Source organism: Oncorhynchus gorbuscha, linkage group LG05 (assembly GCF_021184085.1).
Source record: "Oncorhynchus gorbuscha isolate QuinsamMale2020 ecotype Even-year linkage group LG05, OgorEven_v1.0, whole genome shotgun sequence".
Taxonomy (NCBI): Eukaryota; Metazoa; Chordata; class Actinopteri; order Salmoniformes; family Salmonidae; genus Oncorhynchus; species Oncorhynchus gorbuscha.
Genome location: NC_060177.1, coordinates 70,484,094 through 70,496,934, shown reverse-complemented (window position 1 = coordinate 70,496,934; position 12,841 = coordinate 70,484,094). Strand labels below are relative to the sequence as shown.

The window sequence follows — 12,841 nt, the reverse complement described above, 5'->3', positions numbered from 1 at the left end:
TGATCAACTCTATGCGAAGGATATGTCACGCTGCATGAGGCAAATGTTGGTGACACCAGATACTGACTGGTTTTCTGATCCATGCCCCTACCGGCAGCAAGGTATCTGTGACCAACAGATGCATATCTGTATTCCCAGTCATGTGAAATCCATAGATTGGGCCTATTGAATTTATTTCAGTTGACACATTTTCTTATATGAGCTATAACTCAAATGTTGAAATTGCTTCATTTTGCATTTTTGTTCAGTATAGTTAGTCCGGCATCATTAGTGCATTAGCCTGTCAAATACATCCACCTGTTTCTCTTTTGTTCTCTCCCCTCCTCTCTCTGTGCTGCTCAGTAACTGCTGTGTTTTATGTGTTATAATGCTGCTGGCTATATGAGTGTTTCTGTCTCTGGTCCTTTGTCTTCACTAACACAGCCGACCTGTTTAATTTCACGCTGAAATGGACAAGCAATGATGTGAGAGTAATCAGTCATAACTCCCCTTTTATTTGACTGCAGACACACAGGTTTGCAGGGAGGTTATATCAGACACAGGTTGACAGGAAAGGCACAGGGCAGTGCAGAGGGTAATAGGGTGTGTGTGTGTGTGTGTGTGTGTGTGTGTGTGTGTGTGTGTGTGTGTGTGTGTGTGTGTGTGTGTGTGTGTGTGTGTGTGTGTGTGTGTGTGTGTGTGTGTGTGTGTGTGTGTGTGTGTGTAGCTTCTGGGTTTAACTGACACATACACACCATCAGTGAGTCTGAATCATCTGTGCTGATTCAGAGGTCATGTGGGTTTTGATACTGATATCCACTGTATCTCCCCTCGTCCCTCACCCTCTTCTCACCTCTCCTACCGCTCTCCCCCTTGTAGGACGGGGCATTCCTGATACGTCACAGTTCAGCCCAGAATGCCCGTCAGCCTTACACACTGGCTGTCCTATACAGACAGAAGGTCTATAACATCCCCATCCGATTTCTGGAGGAGACGCGCGGCTACGCCCTCGGAAAGGAGGGCAAGAAGAACGAGGAGGTGAAGAGGCAGGGGGAGGTGTAAAAGGGGATGTTGGGATGAGGAGAAGAGAGATAAGGAGAGGGGAAAAGACAGGCTGCAGGAGGAAAGGAGGATTTAAAGAATTTAAAATAATGAAGGGGTCAGGTGAGAGAGGAGATGATAGAGGGAGGATGTGGGAGGAACAGAGGCTGGGTGGAAAAGAGACTAAGGAATGCAACTTAGTATTATACTGTAACCTCTGCAATAACTACTGTAGTAACTCTCCCTTTCTCCCTCTCTCTCTCTATCGCTACTCCATCCCTCCCTCTCAGTTTTTCTGTAGTCTCCAGGAGATCATCTCTCACCACAGGAATAACCAACTGCTGCTGATCGATAGCAAGAGTCAGGCCAAGCACACCACACATCTCACTCACCCAGCTTGTCCATAAACTACATTACCCATACCCACCCGCCCACCCAGCCTGACCGTAATCTACACTACCCTTAACAAAATGTATCTATACCAGCCTGTCCATAAAGTATATTAAATGCTACCATTAATAACTAAATACATTTTACAAATGTGGAAATACTACTTTCAATAGTCGTATTCCTCACCCACAACATGTCCATTACAACTCCTCTCTTTTTGTTTTGTGATGAAAATGGTTGGAAGTGTATTACAGTATATATGTGTACTGTATATGTTTGAATGTTTTAAAATATGCTGCAATTATGCCTGTATGACCTTAACAACACTTTTTTTTGGGGGGGGGGGTGATTTGAATACTCCTGCACCTGAATAGAATAGTGAGTAGACTATGAAAATGAATATTAAATACTTAATAGTTTTGTTTCAGTGATGTTGGATTCACTTTTGGGTCTACACCTGTGTTGTGAATACTGTATAAGTGTTGGTCATCTGTATGTTTCTATTTGTTATAATAATAATAGACTGAAATGTTTTGACATCCGGTCTGTGTTTTTTAAATTCTGTTACATTTGGAACACCACAGCATGAATAGCATTTTATTTTCCTTCAAAGTTGAAGTTGTTTAGATTTCCCAAATTCTAAGGTTTCACCCTATTTCAACCCACCGAAATAAGACATTAATCGACTTGTCTTTCCATAGCACAACTCACCAGTGAGCAGTTTAGAAATGTGGATTTGAGGCAGACAATAAAAACCTTGATGATGATAATTACAAAGGGATAGGTGAATGATGAAGTTGCTGACTAGTTGAGGTGTGCTGGTAGCGATGCACACCTACATAGTCTAAACGCATACTATTACCTTGTCTCATACACTGTTTCAGTTCCTCTTTTACGCGGGTGGGGTAAAGGCACATTCCCGACGTCCAAACATTGGAGTTTTTAGAAATCGGAATGGGAGGGGGCTTGTCACGTGCCTTAATTTCGAAGTTAGAAAAAAAATAAGGGGGAAGGGGCTGCGGAGGGGTACATTGAGGACATGATTTTTTTTTTGCCAATGCATTGGTATTTGTGGGGGAATCCTATTGACCGACTGTGGGGCTTATGAATAGCAAATTTGTTATTTTGTAGAATACCATAAACATTTGAGCTCCATCAATTTGTTTGTCTTCTCTCAGAGCTTTAAAGTCTAATTGTTGTGGACTATTTTACTTAGCGGAAGCGTAGAGTTTTGGTTCAGGAGTGTTGTTTGAGTGCAGCACCCAATTCGGGTGATATCAACGTAAGCCGGCGAGACGCCTTTCATTGTACATCGTGTTTTACTTTTGAGAGCTTTTTGGGCACTTTTAAAACAAGACAACATTCATTCCTCCTCGTGTCCCCTTCCCCTTTCCTTTTCTCCGGACACTTGAAACACAAAAAGCATAAAAAATGGCTCAGATACTGCCGATACGATTTCAGGAACATCTGCAGGTAAGAAGACCCTAACAGCCGAAAAAACACAGGCATTTTCGCTCCGTTTTTCAGACATAGAAACACCATACCGCATTTAAATGGAATTTGACAGGGCTGCTTGGAGAGTGCTCAATATAGACACTCACAGGCCTTGCTAGCTTCTGTGGGGCAGATGATGACTTGTAAAATTTGTACAGTCAGATCGTATAGGTAGCCTATAACGTTAGTCTGCTTTCAGCGGACCCGACAATACTGCCAGTGACTGGACTAAGCAATTAACTATTGTTGGAATTGAGTGATTTACGATAAATGTATGCAGTTAAACTATGACTCAACGGTGTTTGGATGTGGCTTGATTAGATGGCGTCATATTTTTTAATTAGTAGGCCATGTTGCAGAACACCAACTATCCATCGGTTTCTTGGGGCCAAAGAGAAAGTTTGTGACGTGCCCACCTCACTCCCCTTCAGTGGCTCGTTGCTGTGGCAACATCAAGACTGAAATTGCCTTTCACTAAAGACTTCTTTCACTCTGGACACTCCCCAGCAAATGACCATTTGCCATGTCTACTACCCACTCGTTCCAATGCAGCCAACAGAGCCCACCAACATTCACCAGTTCCATTTTAAAATGTGGAGCCCTTTTTATATGAGGAGTTGGCAAAACAGCACTAACAGATCTGGTAACAGGGTCGAGATCTGAACCTCTATAGCACAGGTGGCATGCTTTCCTTTTACCTATATAGGGTTGCTGGTTCAAGCCCTACTCTGGTTATTCCCCCTCCATTGCTACAAATGCATATATTGAAAGGCAACACAACATTATTTGAGCAAGATTTTACCAGACAAATCGATTGATAGTGTATCCCTTTATTTTTTATTCCATGTATGATTTCGTTTCGGGCTTGCTCTGATTGGTAGGCTGCTGTGATCCGTCATGGCTCCAGCTGAGAGAGAAATGCCAGGAATTTGCGAACGGAGGACTTTGGCCCTGAAGTTCTTTTTTTTCTTTTTCTCCTGTCTTGGTATTTACAGCCTCTATGCATTAAACAGTATAGTCTGGGTTGACATTCACTGCCCTGTACACACAGGTGAGACTGTATTTGTTGTTTTAGCTTTATGTACAACTACTGCTGGACTTATCCCAATTGTATAAGGTTAGCCATAAACATAGCACCCCCAATATAGGCACGCACACTGTAAATTAACATTGCCAGTGTCTCATTGTGTGTTCTTAAACATGTCAATAACACTAAGCTGTGTTAAGTCTAATACTCCTTTTTCCCAGGCTTGACTGACTGACCCTACTCATGTGTGTTCGTGGAGACTTATTTAATGGAAATGGATCAGTGATCTGTGCCCTTTAGTATTTCATTTATGCTACATTGTGTTTGTTAGTCTATTAGCAGATGAATAATTTATTTTGGTGCTCAGTCTGGGACAAATTAGGTTCTGCATTATGTAGGCCAGATGTTGCTGAAAACACCCAACCTTTCCTTTAGCTCAGTAGGCTAATGGAGTCCATGAGTCTCACAGTAGTCCCAAGTTCAATACCCTGTAGTTTAGCCTCAGTCTGAGTCTGCCCTAGTGAGAGGGAGAGACCTGTGAGGTATGTAGCCAGTCATAAACAGATTGGCCATAGGGCACTTTGAGCAAATGCCAGATGGGCTGGTCCATCTTTGGGCCAGTTTTTTTTTGTGTGTTTTTGCACATAAATAATTACCATTATTTGGCAAAAAAATAGTCTGGTGTGTTAAATGCCAGGGTTGATTTCTGGTCCCAGTCAGTCTCTGTTGCCTGTCCATCAGCTGGTTGCCTGTCAGCTCCCTTGCTTTGGGATATTACTCTCCAGTACTAACAGAAGAGCAGCTCCCTGCTCAGGGCTGTTGCTGTTGTCTCCACTAATATAAATATTAGGTAAGCAGGCCAATTTAACCCATAAAATCACATCAGGGCAGGAAGGGGAAGTGAGATCATGATCATAATGCCCAGCAGAGAACCTCTGACAGCACTGCTGTCGGCTGGAACAGCTCTGTCTGCACCGGAACTAATGGCTGGTGTCCAGCCAACCAGTCAGTCTTATTACTGCTTACTACCCTCCTGCACAACACATTGATATGGTCAAAGCCAAAGTAATGAAACTCTAAAAATAACACACCCACACCAGTCTCTCAGTTGAAACAATACACCTAACTGGAAGTAGCTGTCCTAAACTAGTCTATTTTTGTTAGCCTATATTATTGACTTTTTTTATAGCAAGAGTGATGATACTGAATATGGCAGGCTAACATGCTATTAAACTGACAGCTCAGGAATTTTTGAAAGATGAGAATCTCTACTTTTTTTCTCATATTTTTCTAAATTTCACACCATGTAAAGGAACAACCTAACTCTTTATTTTCTTCATAAAATGCAATGAACTGGATTTAAGCCCATGTCAACTCTGTCAGACACCATTTAAATTGCATTTACATTTTCACATTTGTTTTCAAGTGTTTAAAGGACTTGATTGTGTAATTCTAACATTAGATTATTAAAATGTCATATAGATCTCAAGTTATTTTTTATTTCATAACGCTGTATAATGCTCCAGCGCTCATTTCGTTTGCATTTTGGCATGTTTTTCTACATTCAGCACGTAAAACATTTTATAAAACAAACATTATCTGTTACATTTAGACAGCAAATGCATTGTTCAAGTGTATGTTGCAGAACAGTAATATAAATATATTTTTCTCAATATTGACAAATTGATCTTGGGGGTTAGCCATCAGTGATGGAGTCACTGACGGACTTGACGACAAATACTAACAGACCTATTTTTGCCTTTAAAAATAAAAGTTCAACAATAATTTTAAAATGTAGAAAATTATTCATTTGAAAATCCTCCTAAAAAATCTAATTCTAATTCTATCAGCTTTTTCAGCACTCTGACGGAATTGATGTTTTACGAAGTTGACAAACACAATCCCCTTACCCAGTGGTAGTCAAAGTAGAAATGTAGTTTTACCTCAGTTGCTTTATGACTCTAAAACCTAATTTAAAATAAAGATATTGAGCCAAAATGTATATCCTATCACGGAGATAGCATTGAGTTTATGGTTGTGACCAAGGTGATTTCAATATTGTTTAAATCTCTCAAAATGATATAACTTGACAGACCATGAGTAGTCCTGTTGTACTACATGTGAGGAAGAGCTCATTATGGTGTAGTTCATTCCTGATTTATTTATGATTGTAGAGAAATCTGACACCGTTGAACAAATTTCTGGACACATATTTTAGGAATCACAGTTTTGAGAGAAATATTTTTTAAAGACATAGCACTATTGCAAAAGACTAGATAAGCCTAATAGGCCTGTGACGATACAGTATTGCACATTTTTTTTCTTTGGCAAATATTAGAACACAAAGCAGACAACTCTTTGGTCCCTTTTAAAAACCTGCTGTATGTAAACTATTGTGTTCTGTAAATGTAACTCTAGATGACAACATAATGTTTGTTTCCAACATCAGGGCTGTTTTCCTAAAAGGTTAAATCCACTTATTGTTTTGTTTCCTTGCCACTATACTAACGAGTATCGCGATCAGATAATGTCTCAGTTAATATTCATTATTATTATCGTTTTTAGGAAACGCCAAGCCAGAGGAATGCAGAGAACAAATCTGAGCTGTGTTATTAGCAAATACAATACACTTAGGACTAGAGTACATACACATTTAGGCAGGCCTGCCGCCTCGGATGCTGCGTTTAGACAGGCAGCCTAATTCTGATCTTTTTTCCCACTAATTGGTCTTTTGACCAATCAGGTCTTTTTCAGAGCTGATATGATCGGTCAAAACGCACGTGTGTGCGTGTCAATGTGTGCACAGAGATTGGGTTCTGAAGACACTGGGTTGTGGTTGCGAATGATTTAGTTTGGAATGTTCTATGAAGGAGGGCAGCGGGGAGATGCTTCCAGTGACTCAGCCACCCCTCCCCAGGCCTTTCACAAGCTCTGTATTATAGGAACTGCTCTCTCTATACATGGTATGTCCTCCCTCCCCTATTGCCTTAGCTTACCCCCCCCCCCCCCCCCATCTTAATCCATCTTTCTGTCATTCTGGGCTAAATTACAAATTACATCCTCCTATTCCCTCTAGTGCACTACATTTAGGGAATAGGGTTCCATAGGACTGCCATACTGCCTCCCCTCTTCAGCCCAGCTGGCAGCTACTCCCCTGGTCCTTCTTCCCCTAACATTACCTCTTTCTTTTCCTTTTCCTTTCTTTTCTTTTCTCCCTCTTTCCTCATCAGAGATCTTTACTGGCTGCCAGAAATATCTACTCTTTGGCCTCATGTTATCGACTGATTGGTGCTCCACCCGGACTAACCCTTGATCAGGTTTTAACTGTTGCGGTTGTAACTGACGATGTTCAGTACTCAATTATATTGGCTACGTCTTCAGATCAAGAGTAATCTCCTCATTAGGACAACAATGAGCTCAATGATGGATATAATTTACTACTGAGGATCACGTATTCCTATCTGGAGATCTATCTCTTTTTGAAGAGTATGACCTGCTGGGTGAGATCACATCTAATCTCACTCTAGGTCAGATCTATGTCCCAATTGGCATCCTATTCTCTATAGGGCATAGGACCCTACATGCACTAGGGAATAGGGTGCCATTCGGGGGGGGGGGACACTGGAGATCAGGGCACATTCTAGGCCTACCCAGGAAGCCCTCCCATCTCAGTCTCTGAAACCACTAGCAGAGGCCTGGCCTGAATCAGCCAGTGTTTATGGTTACACAGCATTTGTATTTTAGTCTGCTGTTTACATTGTAGTTACTTAGAAATAACATAATAGCATGGTAATTAAATAGTAATTACTGTTTGGGGTTTGAGATTCTCTCAAGCACTACTAGGTAGAGTTTGGTATTTGGGAGTGTTGGGTTATTTGAATTAAATAAGTTGCAGAAAATGACTTACTGTATGTTATGGTATAATGCCTCAGTAAAAGCCAGATTAATAGCGGCTGTCACAGCACACAAAACTTTCCAGAGTCATCCTAATACCCTGTTGTTGTCTGCCTGCCCTATGCCATGTTTCCCAGGCCTGACTGTGCTGTTTATGTAACTCCACCTAACCTTCTCCTTGTAAAACAACCTTTAAGAATATCCTTCTGGAAAACTGGACCAGAACAGCAGTTATTTTAATAGTGAGTGTTAAGAGAATTGTTTTCCCTGACCCAAGGCAAATGTTATCAACTGGAAACTTTTTTTTTCATCCTTGTACGACTCCAGAAAATATCAGTTGTAGATTCATATCTTTACATTGTGCCACTGACTGCACTGCCCAATTCCAAATGGCCCCCAGCCTGTACTGTACACCTAAGCGCTGGTGTAGTCCTGAAGGATTGGTTAAATATGAGCAATAATGGCACACATTTCAACTAGCCCAAAAGAGATCAAATACCCACATTGCTAATTTCAGATCCATTGATCTGTACTACACGTGTCTAGGGTTATTGGTTGACTATAGTAGTTGCCTCTGAAATACTTAGATTAAATTTAACGGCTGTGTGTGTTGCGGTGTGTTTCAGCTGCAGAACCTAGGGGTGAATCCGGCCAACATCGGGTTCAGCTACCTGACCATGGAGTCTGACAAATTCATCTGCATCCGGGAGAAGGTGGGTGAGCAAAACCAGGTGGTGATCATAGACATGGCTGACCCCAATAACCCCAGCAGGCGACCCATTTCTGCTGACAGCGCCATTATGAACCCTACAAGCAAGGTCATCGCCCTGAAAGGTAGGCTACCACCACGGCCCCACATCCTTTGTGTGAGTCCCAAATGGCACCCCATTCCCTATGTAGCAAACTACTTTTGACTAGGGCCCATGGCACACTGTGTAGGGATTAGGGTGCTATTTGGGACGCTCACTGACACCCCTGCTCCCTGACCCCTGCCCTCACTGCTCCTTATTCCACTGGTGTAATACAACCAACAAAAACGCTCTGTTGCAATGCACCTACTACATAGTTACTTGTTAATCCAATGATGTTACTAGAGTAATTAAATCATTATCATTGGGGCGGCAGGGTAGCCTAGTGGTTAGAGCATTGGACTACCAGCCGAAAGGTTGCAAGTTCCAATCCCCAAGCTGACAAGGTACAAATCTGTCGATCTGCCCCTGAACAGGCAGTTAACCCACCGTTCCTAGGCCATCATTTTAAAGAATTTGTTCTTAACTGACTTGCCTAGTTAAATAAAGGTAAAATAAAAAAAATATTTAAAAAATACGACATGGTTATATGAGAAACCTATTTCAACATCACGTTTGTTCTGAAAAAGTTATCTAAAAGCAATAGTGTGTTATTTAGCATTATAAACTGGGTGGTTTGAGCCCTGAATATCAGACCGTGTGACAAAATGTTTATTTTTACTGCTCTATTTACGCTGATAACCAGTTTATAATAGCAATAAGTTACTTCTTGGTTTTGTGGTATATGGCCAATATACCACGGCTAAGGGCTGTGTCCAGGTACTCTGCGATGCATCGTGCCTAAGAACAGCCCTTAGCTGTGGTATATTGGCCATATACCACACCCCCAGGTGTCTTATTGCTTAAGTATTGCACACAGGATTGCTGTTTATGTAACTCCAACTTTAACATAGCTGTCAAATGCAGTGTTGGGTGTATCTGTGTTATAATGCACTATTTCCTCCCGTGCTGTAAAAACAAAGTCGGTGCACTCAGACACATTGCCTAAATGTACTAAATTGGTCATGTAAATTGATTTTCCGCCACTGCTTCTACCCCTTTGTCAAAACACAGGTGCATTTAGTCTTCTGTCGGTATCGGTTTGCCTTACTTCTAATGCAATCTCTTCAGGCTAATGCACATCTCTTTTTACCTCTCTCTTTCCCCCTCGTTTTTTCTTTGACTGACTCTTACCTTTCTTTCCCTTGCTTTCTGTCATCTATCAGAGGGTGAGTGTTCCCCTCCATCTCTCTCTCGTCTCACTCTTTTTCTTTCATACCTTTTTTTTCTCTCCCTTTTTCTATCTCTGAGATGTCTGCTTTGCTCTCAACCTATTTTTCTCAGACTGACTCTTGGCTTTCTTTCCCTTGCTTGCTTTCTTGTCACCTTCTCTCAGACGGAGAGTTCCTGCCTGTCACTCTCTATCTGTGGTGTTATCGCTGTCTTTGTGTCTGTGGTCTCTGGTCTCTGGTCTGTCTCTTCTGTCTGGTCATGTCTCTCATAAAAGCTTCCCTTCCTTAACCAAATTTATTGAAAATTAAAAACACTAATGATCTAATTTACAAAAGTATTCACACCCCTGAGTCAATACATGTTAGAATCACCTTTGGCAGCGATTACAGCTGCGAGTCTTTCTGGGTAAGTCTCTAAGAGCTTTGCACATCTGGACTGTACAATATTTGCTCTGTCAAGTTGGCTGTTGATCATTGCTAGACAGCCATTTTGCCCTGTGCTTATTTTTATTCCATTTGTTTTTATCCCCCAAAATTCTCTAGTCCTTGTCATTGACAAGCATACCCATAACATGATACAGCAATTACTATGCTTGAGAATATGAAGAGTGCTACTCGGTGATGTTGGATTTGCCTCAAACATAACACTTTGTATTCAGGACATAAAGTTAATTTCTTTGCCACATTTTTTTTGCAGTTTTAATTTAGGGCCTTATTGCAAACGGGATGCAAATTCATAAAAAAAAATGTAATTTAGTATTGTGGAGTAACTAGAATGTTGTTGCTTCATCCTCAGTTTTTTCCCATCACAGCCATTGATTTGAACTGTTTTAAAGTCAGGATTTGCATAATGGTGAAATCCCTGAGTGGTTTTCTTTCCTCTCTGGCAACTGAGTTAGGTAGGAGGCCTGTATTTTTGTAGTGACTGGGTGTATTGATACACAATCCAAAGTGTATGCTAATTAATAACTTCACCATGCTCAAAGCGATATTCAATGTGTGCTTTTTTTTACCCATCTACCAAAAGGTGCCCATTTTTGCGAGGCATTAGAAAACCTCCTTGGTCTTTGTGTTTGTAATTCACTGCTCGGCCGAGGGACCTTACAATTATCAGTATGTGTGGGGTACAGAGATGGGGTAGTCATTCAAAAATCATGTTAACACTGTTATTGCACAAAGTGAGTCCATGCAACTTATGTGACTTGTTAAGCACATTTTTACTCCTGAACTTATTTAGGCTTGCCTTAACAAAGGGGTTAAATATTTATTGACTCTAAACATTTCAGCGTTTCACTTTTAAAATAATTTGTAAACATTTATAAAAACATAATTCCAACTTTGACATTATGAGTATTGTGTGTAGGCCAGTGACACAATCTCAATCTAATCCATTTAATATGTGCTGTAACCACAAAATGTTGAAAAAGTCAAGGGGTGTAAATACTTTGAAGGCACTGTAATCTGATTCCTTCTGAAAAGTAACCAAGTCGATGAGATCGTTTGGATGAGCATTCGATTCTGTACATTTGAATCCACACTTTGTAACTGTCTCCTGGCTGTGACATCAAGTGTGGAACTTTTCAGTTTGTCAGTCCCCCCCACAAACAGACACCCACACATGCTTTTATGAGAACCGTACATGCTAGCATGACCTGTTGTATGCTGGTTGACTGTGTGTGTGGTATACCTCATCAGATATCATACACACTAGGAGGTGTGTGTGTGAGGTATTCCTCTCTGATCAGCGTACCAGGTATGTCGTACCTCTTCACCTACGTGTGGTGGTCTCTGAAACCCGCATCTATTCCTCACTCACTGTCTAAACCATAAACTATAGGACATGCTGTCAGTACTGGTCTAGTTTCATCTTTAAATGATGTCCTTCGGGCTTAGTTCCATTTACAATGGTTGTCATATGGGAGGTTAGTAAAGGATGGAGTTTTATTTCTTCACTAATTTCTCTCAGCATGCCAGAGACTAGAACAGTACCATAGTAGCCAACACTGATTATAGTAGCTCTCTCTCACTATCCTTTAAATAGCCTGCTAGTTCAAGTGTTCCCCTATATTGATTTAGCAGTGTCGTCCCGCCGCTGCTAAAACGTTGCCGCCACTCCCAAATATTTTTGTCTCTCTCCAATTTCGATCTTGTCTCATCGCTGCAACTCCCAAACAAGCTCGGGCGGCGAATGTCGAGTCATGCATCCTCCAAATCATGACCTGCCAAACCGCGCTTCTTAACACCCGCTCGCTTAACCCGGAAGCCAGCCGCACCAATGTGTCGGAGGATACAATGTTCACCTGATGACCAAGGTCAGCCTGCAGGCGCCCGGCCCCCCACAAGGAGTCGCTAGAGTGCAATGAGCCAAGTATAGCCCCCCCGGCCAAACCCTCCCCTAACCCGGACGACGCTGGTCCAATTGTGCACCGCCCTATGGGACTCACGATCACGGCCAGTTGTGATACAGCCCGGGAACAAACCAGGGTCTGTAGTGATGCCTCTAGCACTGCGATACAGTGCATTAGACCGCTGCACCACTTTCTGTGTCTCTGTTAGAGTACTTTTTTGTGATGTATGTCTATTTATTTACCTTTTTTATTTCACCATCCATGTAGTTAAGAGATTCAGAACATGTTCTCCTTTACAGAAACAACCTGGGGAAGAGTTCCACTGATGGTCTGGAGGATCTGTCTGCTAGATACTATATATTAGGTCATTGAGTGTATTATCTACCTATCGGCCTCGCTCTTTATCCCCACTCCGGTCACGATCTTTCACTGGACAGGGAAATGGCACACTTTTGACCCATCATGGAAATCCAGTTTGCTGGGAACTTAAAGGGATTGTTCAAACAAAGTACAAATCTCATGGAGACTTAGAAGGAAGTCCATTGTCCTGGATAGTCAGCTAGCTACCCAAAGATGCAGTTCACTAGCTACAGTTTAGCATTAGCTTCATTCACTGTCTCACTGCATCTCCCATAGATATAGAACAAT

The 12,841-nt window shown here is 41.6% G+C and overlaps 2 protein-coding genes across 2 annotated transcripts in view; both read left to right on the top strand.

The window, feature by feature from the left end:
• LOC124035235 (B-cell linker protein-like) overlaps positions 1-2,053 on the top strand; it is a 38,615-nt gene extending 36,562 nt beyond the window's left edge. The window contains exons 18-19 of the mRNA XM_046348679.1: positions 859-1,017; positions 1,311-2,053. Of these exons, the coding sequence (XP_046204635.1) occupies positions 859-1,017; positions 1,311-1,427 (276 nt within the window). The 3' untranslated portion in view covers positions 1,428-2,053. The remainder of the gene's footprint in view (positions 1-858; positions 1,018-1,310) is intronic.
• Positions 2,054-2,514: 461 nt separating this feature from the next.
• Positions 2,515-12,841, top strand: part of LOC124036435 (clathrin heavy chain 1-like) — a 36,085-nt gene continuing 25,758 nt past the window's right edge. The window contains exons 1-2 of the mRNA XM_046351020.1: positions 2,515-2,883; positions 8,452-8,659. Of these exons, the coding sequence (XP_046206976.1) occupies positions 2,842-2,883; positions 8,452-8,659 (250 nt within the window). The 5' untranslated portion in view covers positions 2,515-2,841. The remainder of the gene's footprint in view (positions 2,884-8,451; positions 8,660-12,841) is intronic.